Source organism: Lipophrys pholis (genome assembly GCF_963383615.2).
Source record: "Lipophrys pholis genome assembly, chromosome: 8".
Classification (NCBI taxonomy): domain Eukaryota; kingdom Metazoa; phylum Chordata; class Actinopteri; order Blenniiformes; family Blenniidae; genus Lipophrys; species Lipophrys pholis.
This window is the reverse complement of record NC_137630.1, coordinates 24,269,934-24,289,004: the sequence shown is the minus strand read 5'-3', so window position 1 is coordinate 24,289,004 and position 19,071 is coordinate 24,269,934. Positions and strand designations below refer to the sequence as shown.

Below are 19,071 nucleotides of genomic sequence, written 5' to 3'. Positions count from 1 at the left end.
ATAAAGTTTAAACTTCACTTTACTGATCTTCGAGGTCTATTTCGATTTCAACACCGGTGAGAAAATGCCGATTAAAGAGCGTATTTGTATAGTTTGCGTTGTGACCGGATACATGTGTGAGCGTGTGTGTGTGCTCATTGTTGGTTATTTACTCTGCCTCCGCTCGCTGCGTTCTGTGATCATGGCTGCACTGGACCACACCAGCCATGTTTGCTAATTTAAAACCCAAAGGTTAGGGGAATAGTTGTTTATTATTTATCGCCGCTGCCATCTCCACTCGTGTTATCCATAAAAGACGGAGGGCTCGCGGCGGCTCCTGCGCCTCCCCCCCCCCCGTCAAAAAAAAAAAAAAAAACAAAACACCCGAGGAACTGAAAGGTTGGGGCGGCTTTAATTGAAATAAGAAACTTTTGATGGTGTCGGCTGTGGGAGGATGATGATGCTCCGCGGCGGAGAGAAAAGGAGAGGAATAGTCTCGGTGTGCGTGCAGCGTAAACAATGTAACTTCATCTCGGCGGCTAGCTAACGTTAGCCAGCGAACAAAAGGGGGGAGCACGCCTCCATCTGTTAACGAAGCGAGTCAGATGAGTGAGGTAATCTGAGTCGTTATCAGCCCACTGGAGGATATTTTCGTCTCGTTTTTGCGGATCTGTCCCTCTCCCTCTCCCTCTCCCTGCGTGGCTGGTGTGGGCATCATGGATCCGGGGCAGCGTGGCTGCTTGCGGTACCTGCTACCTGGCTACGAGCTAACGTCAGAGCACCGTACTTATTAATGGATATACGATGCTATGCGCTAGCCGCGCGGCTAGCGCCAGTTAGCCCGGCTTCTATTGTGATGATTTAGCTAAATAACCTTGGAGACGGATGTGGGGTGACTTTTCCATACGGTGCTTCACGTCGGAGCGCACTGCCCGACCCCCTTCTGGATGAGGTGAAGCTTTATCTAACGGTAGCCGTGTCACTTGACCTGTAACGCTTTAAAGTGGATTGTTCGCGTGCGAGTCGCTAGCGCGAGCTAACGCGGCGCCTCCGCCGTCGCTACGGCCTTGTTGAATTAGGAAATGAACTCTCCTCAAGGGCTACTTCTTTATTAGGCTGTAAACACCTCGCCAGGCCTCGGGAGCTGGTGTGAACTATTCTCGCTAATCCCTTTATTGTTAGCCGGCGGAGGTCGCCGGGTCTTGGCGGCGGCGGTGAGTGTGTGCGTGTGTGTGTACAGTGTGTGTACGGTTGTGTGTGTGTGTGTGGCCGGGGCCGAGCTTTAATCGCGGCGCATCGAGGACGCTGAGCTCACGTTAGCTGCGCCTCATCAGCGGTATGACGAGCCCCTATCGTTAATATTCAGCTTGTCCATCGCACTCGCTGAGGCCTATCATCATCATCTGCTGCTGGCTGCGACATTTTGACGGTTGTTGTTGGAATGAAATGGTGCTGTCACAAGATTCAGCTGCCAGATCCATTGAGGGATACTGGTTTTCATGATATTACGCAGCGCCGATCGCCTGCAAAAAAAAACAAAAACCTGATAAAAGGGAAATAAATAATGAATTAGTGAAAATGTGGTGTTGCACATTTTGTGCGCACATTTAAGCCCCGCTGAGCACTTGCACGGCTTCCATGTACTTTGGTTTGAAACGAGTGTTTATACTGCCAGTGTTTGTTTGTTAGTTTCTCCCCTTTATTTATTTTTATTTGGTGCTTTCCTTCTTTTTGCAGATGGACTCAAATAATCATTTCAACTATGGCACCCACTCCTCAGCAAACTCAGGACTGAAACTCTCCTCAGGGGATTCTCTTTATACTAACGGGTCCTCCATGAGTTTTCCTCAGCAGGGGAAGAGTGAGTATCCTCATCTTCTTTTTCCACCATTTCTAGTCATTAACGTCTGCACAAGCACGGACACATCAGATGGTGTGTTTACACTTGTTTTACTGGATCAAAACAAACCGGGCGAATCTCGGTCAGTTCTGTTCATTTGTGGAATTGTAAATGGTTTAGCAGCTCAAGTGGGTTTTGGAGTGTTTTCAGACAAACTCAGGGGTAAGTAGGCTGATATAAGAGAGCAGCACATACCAAAGATGTTTAAATGAAGTAACGAGAGGACATGGAAGGTGTTTGAACATTTTTTTTGCATTAGATCTCTATTGTGTGTACAGTGTAGGGACTTCTCTCTGGATTTGAAGTGCTCAGCTGGTGGCAATCCAGCCACAATAATTCAACAAATGCCATCAGTTCGGGGCACAAATTAGTCATAGAAATGATGGAAGCTTTTTGGACAATTTACTGAATAAATGCTTCCTGTTTTTCATCCATTTTCATCCGTCCTGCTAGTTTGAATGCCAAGTGAATAGAACAAAAATACAACCATTTCTGTTTTATTCTGTTTTTGTTTGGCTCAAGAAAAATCACCTTGTTGAACACATGCTAAAAAAAATCAAGGGCAGTAGTAATAAAGGAGCATGACAAAGAATGACTGTGTTATTACAAAATCAAACTCAAATTAGCTTTATGGATTGTTTCAGAGAGCCTGATCTTGGTCTAACTCAGTTTAGTGATCTTTTTCTTTCAAACCTGACAAATGTTACTTTCTTTAACAGATATGAATGGCGAAATGAATGTGAATGGCATCACTACTGTACTTGGGTCCAGTATACCTGGTTCCCATCCACCTTCGACTTCTTACCCACACATGAGCAACCACCACCAGAGCAGCATGGGCTACGACTACTTGTGGGGAGGGCACCCTCAGTATGGTCCAGCCATGGGCGCCTCACCGGGGCATGGGATGCACCAGAAGCAGCCTGGCCCCGGGATGGTGCAGCCTCAGCCACAGCACCACTTCCAGAGTCACGGACAGTATCAGCTGAACGGGGGCATCGAGAGCTCCCATCAGCCACCTGTGGCAGGCCCAGCGAACATGCCTCTGACCGGGAGTCAGTACTGGAACAGGAGTAACCCCGGTCCGCAGATAAGTTACAATTCTCACGGCATGTACGGGACCTACCAGAGTCAGGCACATCCTGGGATTACACCGTCACAGCATCACCAGCAGCAGCCCCTGCAGCCTCCACCTCATCAAGCATCACAGCAGCACCTCCACTCCCACCATCACCACCAGCAGCACCAGCAGCCGCAGCATTATGGCATGATGCCAAACGGGATGCCATACTACCAGCATCAGCCTCAACACCCGTCCCCCCAGCAGCAGCAGCAGCAGCAGCCGCCACCACCACAGCAGTCTCAGCCCCAAAGCCAGGCTCAGATGATGCCTCCAGCTGCCCAGAATTTCACTCCCCCACGCGGCAGCCCGCAGCACCACAGTCTAGGAAGAGGGAGCACAGGCAGCCCTCTTCCTGTGGGAATGTCCTCGGCACCGATGATATCACCATCAAGCGTGCAGGATAGCGAATCACCCAAGGGACACAACAGGGAGCGGAGCCCCCACACCAGCAGTGCTGGGATTTCTTCTCCAATGCAAGGTAACCAATTCCATCTGTTGTGTAAACCAGTAATTGGTGTTAATGTTGAGCATGGAAATGAGTATTTGTACATTTTGACATCGTTACATCTCTGGTATCGAGCTCAGTGTGCATGAAACATCTTAACTCTCTGATGCTTGACAGAACTTCCCAGAGGACTAAAGCACATCACTGCTTGCCTGTGTCACAATTGTATTTGTGGAGATGGGTGTTGTTAAATCACAAAAAAATTATAAATATAAAGGTTTGCCACAGAACATGGTTACTGGTTCTTGTTCAGATTTTATATTTTCTTCAGACTTGAAGAACTGATAACCTTTGGTTTCTGCTCAAAATATAATATTATTATTGGTATGTAGAATTTGACATACACAAAATTAATAGTAGTGATTTTTATCGAACAATTATTAATAATTGTAGAAATAATTAGTGGCTGCATTAAATAAATTGAAAAGGCCCTAAGAGACATACTTTCACGTTATTATTTGATATTGTGTCAAAGTCATTTATCAGTGGACTAGTGTGAAGATTTAGCCAGCAGGTGCCACTGTTTGACTATGTAATACCACAGTGTAGTGCTATCACACGGTCAGAAATGTTTCGGGAGCGGTGCTATTTAAGACATTTCTATCCCTAAAAATTAATTTATTTCTGCAGATATAGTGTTTTCAATATCTTTTTTTCTTAATATTGAACACATTTATACAGAGTGTATCACAGTACTGATAATTTTGTTGAATTTCTCTTTCAGGGCATACAAGAGAAGCTGTTCAGGAGGTAGACTCAAGCTATAATGGCAGTGATCGTTCACCTTTGGCTCAAAGATTACACAAAACTGACAGTTACCAACCCAAACCTTCTCCTGGTGATTATCGTCCGCATCCTGATCAGGCGGGAGCTCCACGTCCAGAGATGGCATCGCCTGTCAGAGAGCCGCTTTCCCATTCTGTGTCATCTCAGCTCTCCGTCTCTTCATCAGCTCCACCCCCGCCGCCGTCTCTAACCAAGGTTTCAACACCACCCCGGGTCTCTTCAGCTTCGGCTTTCTCTGGCTCTCCCTCATCTGCGTCTGGACCCCCTGCAGTTTCATCCTTTGATGTCAAGTCGACTCTGCCACAAATCTCAACAACTCCCAGTGTGTCCTTTGCCTCTTCTCCATCTGCTTCTCCCAGACTCTCCTCACCTCCCCTCATGGTGCAAGGCCTCAGGCCTCCCACCTCCTGTGCAACTGAGAAATCTTCAGCCGGATCCAAGCATCTGTCAGCTGGACCCTCCTCCTCCTGCTCCTCTTCTTCCTCCTCCTCCTCCTCCTCCTCCCCACTGTCTCTATCACCTTCAAAGTTGTCTAAACCGCTTGCTGCATCTGATACCGCATCTCAACCTGCAACGGTTTCTTCAGGGCCTCCAGTTTCCTCTTCAGCCGACTCTTTGGTTCCTCAATCAGAGTCTGCTTTGCCTCCCAGAGCATCTGGATTACTTACAACTAGCTCACCTCCTGCTACAGTGTCCACGTCTTCTTACTCTGCAAACATCTCCTCTCTTGAGATGCAGGTGCCTCATCGGTCCATGCCACCAATGTTGACACCCAGCTTTCCTGATAAATGTGGAACTCGGCATGAAAAGTTTGGACCACCCAGATTGTTGCCTGTTACTTCTGTGGGTCTAAATTCTTCGGTTCCATCTCAGAAGTCAATCTCCGAACCCTCAGACTCAACACCGCCAGGCTCCTGTTTATCCACATTTGCATCAGTGTCCAAAAGTCCGTCAGCTGGGAGTCAACTCGGTGAGCCAGCGCCCGCATCTCAGTGTCAGACTCCTCAATCTGGTGATTCTGGTCCTTCCACTGCTTCTGCAGCATCTTCAGCACCAGAGAAAGTAAACTTCCCTTCCCCAGTAAACCGTGAAAGTCCTACAGTCCGACCTCTACCTGCCCTACCTCTTCTAACCACTCAAGCCTCCAGGACTGCACCCGTGTCCGCCCCTCCTGCCTTGGTGTCTGTGCCTCCCATAGTGGGTACATCTTCTGTGTTGGTCCAAAATTCTGACACTGGGCGGCATCTTCCCAACACCACTCCTCCTCCTCTCGTGCTGAAGCCGTCTCCCAAGTCAGAGCACCATGACCCTAGTGAAGATCGGAAATCAGCGGTTGTTAAAAGGATTGAAGAACCAGAGGAAGGTCTCCCTCTGCTTGATTCAGATCCCAGAAGGACACCACCTGTAGAAGTTACTGATGCTCCTCAATCTGAGCCGCTCTCACAAAAAGCCCTCAAAGATCTTCCTGAAAATCCCCTACAGACCGCAGCTTCTTCTGATCAAAAGCCAGAGAATAAACTGATGGACTCTGTCAGGCGGCACACGGAAAGCAGTCCCACCTCTGAAGCTGAGGACTTGACGGAGGAGCAAACTCCATCCAGAAAGTCTTCACCGCGTAGCAGCACACGGGTAGAACATCTGACAGATGAACAAAGCTTTTGTGACTCTTCACAGATTTCCTCTCAATATGACGACAGTTCAACATGTGACACCCCTTCAAGAACCAGCGTCAGCGCCGTCTTGGAAAAGACCACTCCATTACCCGGTGAAAGCTCGCTCGCTGACGATTCCACTGGCTTTGACAGCAGCTTTTACCTGAGCAAGAACACGTCTCAGTTTGACACCACTTCCCACACCGAAGAGGAACCATCCGCCACATGTGACACCACCAGAGAAGGCAGCTCTTCTGGGGACGACTCCAGAAATGACACACTGGACTCCACCAGGGAAGAAGAAACCACGGAGGCAGAAGAAACCAGGGACAGCTGCCAAATTGCAGGAGAATCAGAGTTGGAGTCTTCCCTTAACAACACTTCTCAAATTGATGACCCTCCTGTTGATTTGAATAATGAGTCGAAATTGAGCTCAATTGTTTCGTCTCCGTCTGATCGTCCAGGTACGTTTATGAAGGTTTTTAATCAATGAAATGAGTATTGTGTTAATTTTATTTTTAATACTAGAATGTATTACACAATTATGGTTTATTAAGCAATTTACAGAGAATAATTCTATGGTATTCTTTGGACATTATCACACCAGAGAAGGTTTTTATTTGATTAGATTTCACATTTATGAATGCTACTGAAACCTTTTTCCCCCTCATCTCTCTCATTGACCTGAAGCAGACTGGAGGCCCAGTGGACTCGACACGCCAGACTCAGCTGGACGCGTCGATATTCAGACTACTGCTAATGAATCAATGACGGCCTCGAGTTTCAAGATGAGAGATGAGAAGTTTATCGCCTTCAGTACCCCAGCGGCGAGCCCCGCTGTGCACCCACTCCAACCAGTCAGCGACGGGGTTGTGCCGGTTGCCGAAGGAAGTCTGAAAACCCCAGGGAAACCACGCAAACCTCGAACTCCAAAGGCAAAGTGGATTAAAACCACAGGTATTAAACACTCTGATTGACTAAATGCAACTGAAAGAGGGTGTTGGATTTCTTTAAAAAAAATATTTTTCTCACTTATCTTTAGCCCCAGAGGGGACTCAGCGGAAGCCTCGCGTTCGAACCCCGAAAGTGGAGAAGAAGCCTGATGAAGAGGGAGCTGCTAAAGAGCAGGTAGCCAGAGGCAGAAAGAGAAAGAAGCCTGTCAAGGGGGATGTCAAAGAACAATCACATGTTGTTGGGGTTGCCGGGCTTCCCAGAGAAGAAGTTGATTCGGTAACGGCTGCAATCGAGGCCGTCCTGGCTAACGTGTCAAATATCAGCACGGCAATTGAGAAAACCAAAAAGGCCAAAAGAGTCAAGAAACAAGATCGGGAAGGAAGTGTCAAAATCCAAAAACAAGATGCTGAGGACGAAAACGATGACGACAGCTCCACTGCAGGTACTGGTGAAGGTTAATACTTTCGCATTTTAAAAGTCTTTAAAAGTATGAGGCTCGCTGAAGAAATATCCACGTCCACAGGTGAATCTAACAGACGAAGGGTTGCCACAGAAGAGCAGGTCCAGTTCCCTCTGCTGCACGGGTAATTATTCACTCAGTTTGTTGCAAGGATTGTGAAGCAATGTTTATGTATTTTTTTTTTCCCTTGGTGAATAAATTATATTCAAATGTCAGCAGGTTATGATGGACTCCGCAACAAATGAGCATAGAAGTTCCTACTGAATCGTTCTGTTCACACTAGATACAATGAAATGAACCCTTTTTGATAAGTTTTCAAATGAATAGCAACTGTGGAGCTTCATGGAAACCAAAAAAAAGGCTAAATCAGACTTATAGCCGCCGACATTCCAAGAACATTACTTTGACTTTCTCAGATTTTAATTGAGTCATTTTCTGGCTTTGAATTGAAGTCGCCATTAATACTCTAGGTGTGTGACAAAGCTTTTACAGGAGTATAATTCCAGCTGTTTTTTCTTCAGTTGGAAGAGGGAGATTCGTGTGAAGAAATTGGAGAACCGCATGAAGGGTGAAACTTGGTACTACACTCCCTGTGGAAGAAGGATGAAGCAGTTTCCTGAAATAATTAAGGTAAAATTTAAACGATGATATTTTAAACTATTAAAATAATACATTTTGGTCATTATTTTTGATTTATTGTGTCGCTAAACTAAATGCTCTTTCCTTTCTCATTCAACCTGCCATCTTCTTTAAACTACTTCACTCAGTACTTGAAGAGACACGCAGACAGCATCGTCAGTAGAGAACACTTCAGTTTCAGCCCACGCATGCCTGTTGGAGACTTCTTTGAAGAGAGAGAAACATCAGAGGTCAGTGTACAAGAGGAAAATAAACTTGTCCACTTGACAATTTAAGTCATTAAATTTCTGTGAAAAATACAACAACGAAAAAACATCTCTGGAAATTGTTTTCTGTTATTGATCGCAGGGCGTGAAGTGGGTCCTCCTAGCAAATGAGGAGGTTCCCTCTATGATCATGGCGATTACTGGACGGCGTGGCCGACCTCCAAACCCCGATAAAGAGAAACCTCGCAGGGTTCGTGCCCTGAAAGGGGCACCAGCCCGTCGCCCGGGTAGACCTCCCAAACCCCAGATGACTGACCTACTCAGCAAAGTTGACGCCAAGCTGCTGAAGCGACTTGAAGCTAAGGGTGGGTGAATCGTCAACATGTGCAACAGGATTGTATTATGATTAAGAGTGAATAAACAATGTGGCGTCATATGTGTAACTTCAAATATTGTATTTTCGGTGACTGTTTTATTACTCGTTTTTCAGAAGCTCTCACGGAGGAGGAAAAGGAGAAACTAGCAAAAATCAAGAAGAAAATGAAGCGAAAGGTATGAAATCCAATCTTCTTGAGATGTTTACCTGCTGCACTTTCTCTATCTCACCCTCATTTCCTTTGTTTCTGCTGTTGTAGGCAAGAATGAAGAGAAAAGAGGCTACAAAGATTAAGAAAATGAAAGAGGAGAAAAAGAAAGCCAAGGTACCAGAAACCTTAAATCAACTTCAATGAACCTTAAAATAATTCACCACCAAAGCTTTTGACACCAAGCGTTTATCACTTCTACACGTCTTCCCCTATTTTGTGTTTGTTTCTCAGCTGGAGCAAGAGGGGAAGAACCTGGATGGAAAGGCTGAATCAACAGACCCAACAGCCATGCAGGGACCTCAGCAAGCATCAGAATCAGCCGCTGAGCCCAAAAAGCCCGGCCGCAGGAGGGCAGTCAAGGTTGCGGCTGCTCCACAGGTCCAGCAGACCGACGTAGAGAGGATAGCACAGGGTAAGAGGGTGCTGGGCGCTCGCAGTAAAGCCAAGGCCCTGGCTAAAGCCCAGGCGGAGGCGGAAGCAGCCGCCCGGGCCGCGTTGGCAGCTAAGAGGGCAGCCGAGCGGAGAGCGCAGGCCCAGAGACGTCTGGAGGAGCGAAAGAGGCAGCAGCTGATTGCAGAAGAGCTGAAGAAGCCCGCAGAGGACATGTGTCTCACCGACCACAAGGTTTGTTGGTGACATCCTCATCTGCTGCTCATTATTAAGAACGCTTTCTTTAATTACAACCTGATCTTTGAACTTTGCCTCCAACAGCATCTTCCAGAGCTGAGCCGGATCCCCGGTGTGGTTCTCTCAGGCACAGCTTTTGCACACTGCCTATCTGTTGTTGAATTCCTCCATGGTTATGGGAAGCTGATCGGCCTCAATATACCCAAGGATATCCCCAGCCTGGCAACGCTGCAGGAAGGCCTGCTCGGTCTGGGCGACTGTCAGGGAGAGGTCCAGGACCTCCTCATAAAGCTGGTAGAGGCAGCGCTGCACGATCCCGGGCTGCCTTCTTATTATCAGGTATGTCTGATAAACATGAAACTATCAAAGACGTGTACATTTAATCAATGTTTTGTTCCTTACTTTTGGTATCTCATTTTCCCATCATCCCCTGCAGTCGGTGAAGATTCTTGGGGATAAGCTGGTTGAGTTGAAGCTGACCCGCAGCACGGTTTCAGAAGTACTACGAATCTTTTTGGAATCTTATGGTTATGAGACAGAGGTGTGCAACACACTGCGGACCAAAACATTTCATGCCCTGCCGCCAGACACTAAGGCAGCTATTCTCGGTTTCCTGGTGGACGAGCTTAACAGCAGCAACGCTGTGATCGGGTGAGAACCAAGAACTTTATTCATTCTCAATCCAGTCTTGATTCCTAAAGGACGTTTTGTCACATTTGTTCTTCTAAAAATCTGATTTCAGTGACATAGATAACACTTTGGAGAACATGACAACCTACAGGAAGAACAAGTGGATCATTGAGGGGAAACTACGCAAGTAAGAGCACATGCTTCTTTGTGTAATTTGAATAACAAATATTTCAATCTGTTGTTAAAGTCACGCCACCTGTTGAACATGGGCATTATTCTCTCTGGCAGACTGAAGGTGGCGCTAGCACGTCGCACAGGCCGCTCAGAGGAGGAGTTGTGTTTCGAAGAGAGGAGACGCAGTGCGAGAGTGGCCGAGGAGGAGAACCTCAACTTGGAGGAGAATGGTTTAATCCTGGAAAGAGCAAGCCGACGTTCACGCAAAGAGGAGCCAAAACTCAGTGATGTATGCATCTGCTCAGTTTCTTTTTTCATTTGTTTCTGAAAAACATAGAAAATGTAATGCTTCCAAACATATTAGATAAATACAATGTAGCCCCTCGTGTTACTGTACTATTTATTGGTCAAACATTTTACAATTACCTGATTTGACAATGTTCGTTTCGCATAAGAGAAAAAGAAAATAAAGAAGAATGTGGAATAGGCTAACTAAAAAGAAACAACAACAAATTGCTGTAATAAAAGAACTACCATTTCAACAGCAACCATTTTTTCTATACAAGTTAGAAAAGGTTGCCATGTAACATGAGATTTCCGGGCACACCCTCTTGAAGTGTATTGAGTTTTTCTCTAATGTGGATTGATGCATAAGTTCTTTGATCGTTTAAATCTTTCTGGGAGTTTTCCCTTCCATTCCAAGCCTAAAAAAGAAATCTGCTTTTTTAAATGATATTTAAATCAGTTTCTTTTCTCTTGCTCCAGACTGAAAGTCCCGCCATTGCCAGCATTCCAGAACTTGAAAGGCAGATAGATAAGCTAACAAAGGTATGGTTAACACCACAGACACACTGTGCTCTGGATGTTTTATGTTACCTCGTATTGAAGATTGTCGTGCTTCCACAGCGCCAAGCGTTTTTCCGTAAAAAGCTGCTACAGTCGTCTCATTCCATGCGGGCCATACTGCTGGGCCAGGACCGTTACCGGCGCAGATACGTGGCGCTACCTCACCTCGGAGGAGTTCTTGTCGAAGGGCCTGAAGAACTGCTGAGTGAGTCTGGGAGTGAAGTGGGTTTTAAAGTCTTGAGGAAGCTTTTGTTGTTGTATCCTTATTAAGTTTACTCATGCTTTTTATGTTTTAGCTTCAGGAGATGTGCTTATAGCGGAGGTGCCCGTCACGTTCTTGAAAAGGGAGCCTAAAGTTGAGGAGACCCCGATGCCGACCACTCCTCCTCCCACTCTGCCTTCCTCTCCTTCTTCTGCCACCCCGGGTCAGGCTCAGGCCCCCTCTCCAGAGGACGACTCCCTCCCCGGCACCGCGTCCCTCATGAGCAGGCCGAGGGGACGCGGACGCCCGCGAAAAATCAAGCCCGAAGTGGAGCTTCACCTCCGCACGGCGAAGATCCGCCGCCGCCGTCGTAGTAGCGTCAGGTCTTCTGGTGACGACGGGCCGGGATCGCCAAACATCGATCTCACGCAGGCGGCCTTCCAGAGCTGGCTCAGCCAGTCACAGGAAGCGGCGACTAATGGCACCTGTTCAGCCGGGGAGGCTCCAGAAGGCAATCGACCAGAGGAGAGTGTGAAGGAAATGGCAGAGAAACAAGGACAGTGGTTCAATTTGCTCCCCAAACAGCCATGTGACGACAACTCTCTAACCGAGCCGCAGATACCCAAATCACCCAGTTCACCTCCAAAACTTCTCCCTCAGATCCCGAGTACTTTGCCCACACTCACTGCTCCACTTGTACAGGTTTGTCTTGAGAATGATAAGAAAAAATACTTATAGTCATGCTGTAGTACAGCTATTTATATCAGTGGTGATTGAAAACGTGTTATTACTTTTAATTCCACAGCCGGATCCACTCCTGCCTGTTCAAGCTCCCACTGAGGCTGTCACTGCACTGACGCCAGCAGACGCCTCCCCAACAGATCCTGCACCTGCTGTTCCCGATTGTCCTCCGCCAACAATCCCTCAGCTTCTCCCAGCTAACATTCCTCCTGGTCTCCTTCCGACTTTGGCTGCTGCTCCTCTTCCTGTTCCGGTTCCTGCTCCCAGCACCCCCGCCAGGCCGGCCCGGAGGCGGAGGAGAGGCAGCCGAGGCAGCAGTCCTGCGCGCAGAGGGCCGCGAGGCGCTGCAGCTAAGCGCCGCGGCCGTCCTCCCAACTCTGTTTTCCAGGAACTTGAACAGCAGTTCTTCACGCAGCTGGTGGTCAAGCCCATCCCGGCATGTAAGTCTGAGAGACGCATTTACTGCCTGCTGACGGCACTCAACAGTTCCTGAGCAATAATGAAGAAACTGGTCAGCACTTCAAGGCTTATGCCTCAAGTAAATGAGGGCTTTTAATTTGTGCCCTCTTGTTAGTCTTCCTGAGAGTTTCATAAGAGCACTTTAGGACTTGCTGGAGTCACTACATGTGGAACACAGAGAGCACTAGTCCTCAGCTTGTGAAAACCTCAATGATGCCGCATGAAAAAATACCATTTAATGCATCCTATTTTCCTTGTTGATGCTTTTTTTTTTTTTTTATATATATATATATTGTGTAATGTTTCTAAATATTGGCCTTAATGTGTTTGCTCTCTAGCAATGGTGCGGGGCTGGTGGTGGATCAAGGACCCAGAGGAACTGCATATCACCTTTCAGGCTCTCCATCCAAGAGGCATCAGGGAGCGGGTGCTCCATAAGCATCTGGCCAAACACATGGAAAGCTTAGCTGAGATGTGCACCAAGCCCATCAACGGTGAGTCTTATCAATCACATTCAGTAACTACATCTCCAATATTTTGCTTTAACTGTTTTGCTTTTTGCTGCACAGATGATTCACTTATTTCTCTCTCCTCTCCGAACAGATCCACTGTTTCAGTTGAAAGTGGAGTCCAAGGATGTGTTGCTGGAGGCTCTGCAGCAGCCTTGGCAGGTGCAGGAGAAATCAATGGACACAGACATCAGCGCCTTGCAGTGGGTGGAGGACCTGGAGCAGCGAGTCGTTGCTGCTGACCTCCATCTGAAGGTGAGAGACCACATGACTGATGGTGAACTAATTAACTCTCTGAAATTGTCCTTGTTACAAATCTGCAGAGTGCAGTTTCATCGAGAGTTGAATCTCATGCCTTAGATTTTTGTGAAATGTTTTTTTATGATACCGTTGTAAAATAGTAAAATGTTTTGGAGCAATGACCAGACATTTTTTAGTAAGCAAACCAGTTCACTTGTTGTGTTTCAAAATAGTAAAAAAGAAAAAAAAAATTCATTCGCTTTTTGTTTCTTTCAAGTCGCTTCCTCAGAGTGCAGTGACTGAGTCTGAAACAAACCCAGAGACACCAATGGCCGAGTTTGAGGTAATTTACTGAAACATTTTTTCACATGACTTCAAACCTCACATTCACCGACTCACTGACATTCTTATTCTTCATGTTTTTGCTTTCCCGCTCGTCTCCTTTAAGCCCTACACAATTCCAGATCCGGACTCCACACGGGACGACCTCCAGTACTACGAACACGACACGGACCCACGGGACGACTGGATTGTGCGAACAAAGAAGGAGTGGTCCGGCCTGCCTCGTATCGCCACGCACCCGGTGGACCTGGCCATGCTGCGGCTCGCCAACCTGGAGCGAAACATCGAGAGACGCTACCTGAAGGAGCCGCTGTGGAACCCAGCTGAAGTGATGCGCCTCGCTCCCCTCACTCCGACACCCGGGGAGGAGCATCCCATGGATGTCATCAGGTGAGAAGAACGGCTTGGGTCTGGCGCACGGCGGTGACGGGTTCATTTTAGTGCAGAGTTGATTTTGCATTTGATTTTGTTCCAGCCTGGAGAGTGAAATCACATCTCGACTACGAACATGGAGACAGGCTCTCGATCGCTGCCGCAGCGCTCCTCAGCTCTGTTTGTGTTTGCTTCAGCTGGAAAAGGCCATCGCTTGGGAGAGATCTGTGACCAAAGTGGTGAGAAATCTTCATTTCACAGCTATTTTATTTTTTCACTGGTCATTTTGTCCTGAGAGAACAAAGTAAATCAGAATATCAGTCGCACTCTAAGATGCTGTTAGCCTAACCCTCTGTCATCTGTCCTTCCTAGACCTGCCAGATTTGCAGGAAGGGAGACAACGACGACTGCCTGTTGCTGTGTGACGGCTGTGATCGAGGCTGCCACATGTACTGTCTGAAGCCCAAAATCACCCAGGTGCCCGAGGGAGACTGGTTCTGTCCCACCTGCATTGCAAAGGTCAGAGGCCACTCTGATTCCTGACTTTACTGTTAAAATGTTGTTGTTTTTCTCCTTTTCAACAAATGTGCTTCTCGCTACAACTTTGCTCACTGACTCGGTCTGGTTCTTTGAATTAGGACGAGGGTGAGTCACCGCGCTCGTGCAAAAAACGCACAAGGGTGAAAAAGAGACGGTACGAGGACGACAGCTCGGATGAGGAGACGACCATAACCCGACGCAGTGGCGGCATGACGACGCGGCACAAAGAGGCCCCCGCCCCGGCCCCCGCGCCTGCCTCGTCTTCCCGTCACTCTGGGGAAGGAAGCAGCGCCAAACGGCGGCGCATGATGACACGCAACCAACCTGACCTCACCTTCTGCGAGTGAGTTCATTAATTTTACATTCTAGTCCTGAGGTTGACATATTTTGACGATGTTTTCGTGATGGTCATTAATAATTACTGAAATGTAATTTCTTTCCAGGATCATACTAATGGAGATGGAGGCTCATGCAGATGCCTGGCCCTTCCTTGAACCCGTTAACCCCCGACTGGTGCCGGGCTACCGCCGCATCATCAAGAACCCCATGGACTTCCTCACTATGAGAGAGCGACTGCTACAGGGCGGGTAGGAGCTCAACACACTACACATCTCATTAACACATCATACAGAAACTCCCTCGCAGGCAGCGCAGTGTTTACAAGTCAAAACCTTTGAGTACTGTGGATATTGTTATCCATGGTGCTTTTTTTATTAACTTTTGTTTATTTTGTTTGACCTATAACTAAGAACACAGTAAAAAGCAAAGGTCTGCAGGCTGGAGAAAAATACAAAAGACACTCCTACATGAAACTAAGTGGGGTCAAACTTCACACATAGAAAGTATTCTTGGCACATTTTAATATAAACAGATTTGTCATACAAACAGATTTGTCATACAAACAGATTTGTCATACAAACAGATGTGATCTCTGGACACCAGCAGCAGTCTCTTTTATTGTTTTGTCGGGGGTCAAGAAGACTTTAATAAAACATTTCCTCCAAGAAAATGTATTTATGACACAAAAAAGATCATAAATACAATTATCAGTGGGTTATATAGAATGATGATAATCTTACAGAAGCCGAAATGCTTTTGAAGAAAGGTTTTTTTTTTTAAAGAAATGATCAAAAATCAAACATAAAAACTGGAAAAAAAAATTCTACTACATGGAATTTTAATTAATAATAGAAATAAAAGTAGACAATCGTCTTGTAACAAACACTCAGACATCAACTAAGTGAATGACTATTTACCTTAACAGTTTCACCCCACAAAGGCGAACACGAGCTTAGTTAATGTCATTTATACCAAAAAGTGATAAATGTTTTATTGAAGGTCCCACTTTGTAATGATTTTTTTTTATTTGTTGATTATATCCATTGGCTTTAAAATGAGATTGATTGGCCTCTTGATTGTTTTGTGTCTTTGTCCCTTTCCAGTGTGTTTAAACCTTATTGTTCTGCTTCCTTCTGCCAGCTACTGCAGCTGTGAGGAGTTTGCTGCGGACGCTCAGCTGGTATTTAACAACTGCGAGCTCTTTAATGAGGACACGTCGGAGGTCGGGCTGGCAGGACACTCCATGAGGCGTTTCTTTGAGAGCCGCTGGGCGGAGTTCTACTCAAACAAAGACAAATAGGAGCCTACGACGATGGCCCTCATGGTGGGGCTGTAGACTGTTGATGCCGTCACCGTCCCAGTCGCACTCTCTCTATTACATGCTAAGACTGTCTGGAGCTCCTTCCAGCCACGTGTATTCTCTCATGTATAGAAATATATGTATAGATTTTGGCTATCTGTCTGTTATTGTTCCCTCTACAGGCCTGATCTTTTTTTCTACGGGCCACTACAGCTGAAATGGCTTGAACTTGTACTCGTTCCCCACCACAACGAGCGAGACCACCGGGTCTCCTCTGCACCTTTCGTGTCCCTCCTCATCTTCACCTCGGCTCCTCATCTCTTGTCAGCGTTCTCCTGTCACGTCCTTCCACAAGCTCCATGTCGTAGCGAGGCCTTGGGTCGAGTCCCTCCCGCCGTGGCCCGACGACGCGGTCTCGGGCCCCTCGGCAGTCTGGCCCTCACGCCGAAGGTGAGGAGCCGATCGCACTAACGCAGCCGAGCCGCTGCGTACTGGACCTGCTCGGCATCGCTGCACGACTGAATGGATCAAAACTCTTCACAGAGCTTGGGCCATTTCTTACCTGTTCATTGGAAATGTAATGTAACGTGGTCTTATGCCTAGAAGTAATTTTTTTGCTCAATATATTTTTATTATATATTCTATATATAAATATATATAAAGATTACAATAGCTGGGATTATTTAATAGCAATAGCTTGTAGTGAATGTGTACAGACTACCTTATAGAGATGTCTAGACCATTTATGAAACGGCCAGTTAAACTAAAAGGAATCTGTTCTTGGACTGTCACGAGTAGACGTATAACCTCCACTTAAAAGTCTTGCACGTTACACTCACACACATTTTACCAACAGACACACAGATATGCACACACAACTTCACACACATACTTACCTTGTGCTGCTGTGTGAAAGACACTGGTTTCTGAAACTGGAGGATTTTTAGTGCCGGTCAGTCGCTCCTCAGACTCTCTGTTTGAGGGCAAATATTCAGATAGTTCCGCCGGCTCTGTGTCTGTCTCAGAGGACACACACACAGACGGGTTCAAACAGACACTCTGGTTGAATTTTGCTTCACGTTGGTCACGGATAAATCTGCAGCTTTTGAGTTCAACAGTTCTGTTTGCAGTTCAGCCGATGTTTAAAAACTTAAAACTTGCTTGGATGAACTCAAAAAAATAAATAAATAAATAAAAAAAATCCTTAATTTCAAAGAGTTGCAGCGTTGCTCTGACATTGAAGTACCTGGCACATTCCTGCCTGCCTGGTTTACTTTCTTACATTCCTTATATTGGTAGTGTGCTTTACGAGGGCCAACGCACGGCATGGTTAGTGTGCTATGAAGGCGACAGGACGACTCCACAGTCTGGGTTTTATTTAAACTGTTTTTCTTACACTGAACTCCAATCCGCTGATAGAAAACAAACTTTCATGTTCCTTGTTACACTTAAAGGGACGCAGCGTTTTTTTCCAAAAAAAAACAAAAAGTAAAAAAAAAACAAAAAAAGAGAAGAAAAGACACGAAAACCAAATGTGGTGTTAAGTGAATTTTTAATAATGTACAGTTTTGGTGACTTTAAATTTGTTCCTTTATATTTTTAGGACCAATTCATCATTTTTAAGAGGAGGTATTACAAGACTCTGTTGTATTAAGGTGATGTAACACGTGTGCATCTGTAGAATGTACTGTGAGTTGAATAAAAACCACAACTAGTAGAAAGGATTTGGCTTCTCTTCTGTTTTCCTTGCTTTATTCACAAATGTATCCCTCAGATGATCGGTTTTCCTTCATTCAGGAAAGATCCGAGTGGCAAAAGAACTCCAGTGTAAAATATATTCATTTCTTCAGAAATAGAAGTTATGTACTTATGATGAATAAGTAACCATTTATACATCGTAAAATGTACTTGGTGCAGTGCTCTGCTTTGCTTTTTTGGGCTGTTGGATAATGAAACAAGATGTAACTATTGTTAGTGGAACTGGAGTGTTTGATACACCAGATCAATCACTGGTAATGACACCGATCAGAATTCAACTTTTATCAAAGCTTTTATTCTGAAATTAAATCACTTTCTGATTGACATAAAAGGAGCACGTGATGTCCTGTTGTGATTTATAAATACTTGATGATAAATACTTTAAATAGATTATGATAATGTCCTTGCATGTTGAGATTTTCTATTAACTAGTTAATAGCTATTTTTTCATAATGAATAATTACATTTTTAAAATCTCATTTTGAATTTACAGAGCTCTAATGCATAGTGTACGGAAACACAATTTATAACAGTTTTTTGCGATATGTGTATTGCACGTTGATATTGCGATAAACCTCTAACTTTACATAAAACCCTCAATTCCATTCAGATCCTATATTAACCACTCTGATTTTGTCACACTTTGCACTACGGGTGTGAACGTCTAGTTGCAGAGTTCCCTTAAATAGGGGCAGGCCTGAAACAGCCCCCAGCGTGCCTCCCCTTAATACCTCCACCGTTCCTCCTCACACAGCAATACGCCACATTTAGGAAGTGAATTGGACGGATGAAGATCCCGTAACCAAGTGTGTGGGGCGGGGCAGGGCGGGGCGGGGCGCTGCAGTTCCCTGGAGAGTGCTGTCTGAAGCACATGCTGCTGGGAGTGTTCTGCCTTCAACCCCACCTGCTGAGACTCGAGCTCGTCACACACTCGCCACTACACACACAGACACAAAGTCAGTGAAGCACCGACAAACAAGAACCAGAAACATCGGGATTTAAATGATAATATATGTGTGTCTCCGTCAGTCTAAGGTTCTCTTTGGCCTCTACCCCTTTCCCAGATCCCTGAGCTTGCACTTTGCAAGTGTGTGTGTATGTGTGTGTGTGTTGGGGAAATTGTGTCAGTGTCAGCACTCTGGGTGGGGTGGTGGGTGGTGGTGGTGGTGGGGATGGTGGTCGGGGGGGCTGAAAACTCCCC

At 46.1% G+C, this 19,071-nt stretch overlaps 1 protein-coding gene across 3 annotated transcripts; it reads left to right on the top strand.

The window, feature by feature from the left end:
* The first annotated feature begins 356 nt into the window (after window positions 1-356).
* Window positions 357-17,679, top strand: baz2a (bromodomain adjacent to zinc finger domain, 2A). Of its 3 annotated transcripts, none has more exons than XM_080469844.1 (30): window positions 357-378; window positions 1,717-1,840; window positions 2,599-3,480; window positions 4,232-6,409; window positions 6,636-6,902; window positions 6,988-7,341; window positions 7,423-7,483; window positions 7,881-7,989; window positions 8,127-8,228; window positions 8,347-8,569; window positions 8,695-8,756; window positions 8,840-8,905; window positions 9,023-9,415; window positions 9,503-9,757; window positions 9,855-10,069; window positions 10,161-10,235; window positions 10,337-10,511; window positions 10,988-11,050; window positions 11,129-11,273; window positions 11,365-11,972; window positions 12,076-12,451; window positions 12,809-12,964; window positions 13,074-13,234; window positions 13,497-13,562; window positions 13,668-13,951; window positions 14,037-14,172; window positions 14,306-14,452; window positions 14,572-14,816; window positions 14,917-15,060; window positions 15,953-17,679. In XM_080469844.1, the coding sequence occupies exons 2-30, from the start codon at window positions 1,717-1,719 to the stop codon at window positions 16,110-16,112; spliced, it is 8,232 nt and encodes a 2,743-aa protein (XP_080325970.1). In that variant the 5' UTR covers window positions 357-378; the 3' UTR covers window positions 16,113-17,679. The 3 variants fall into 3 exon arrangements, with proteins under 3 accessions (XP_080325970.1, XP_080325969.1, XP_080325968.1); XM_080469843.1 differs by lacking the exon at window positions 357-378 and adding an exon at window positions 564-593 and having other exon boundaries at window positions 6,639-6,902; XM_080469842.1 differs by lacking the exon at window positions 357-378 and adding an exon at window positions 564-593.
* Window positions 17,680-19,071: the final 1,392 nt, after the last annotated feature.

Coding starts and splice junctions, on each gene's coding strand:
- baz2a (XM_080469842.1), top strand. Junction 6,410..6,635: donor GTCTCCGTCTGATCGTCCAG/GTACGTTTATGA, acceptor ATTGACCTGAAG/CAGACTGGAGGCCCAGTGGA. Junction 11,274..11,364: donor AGGGCCTGAAGAACTGCTGA/GTGAGTCTGGGA, acceptor TTTATGTTTTAG/CTTCAGGAGATGTGCTTATA.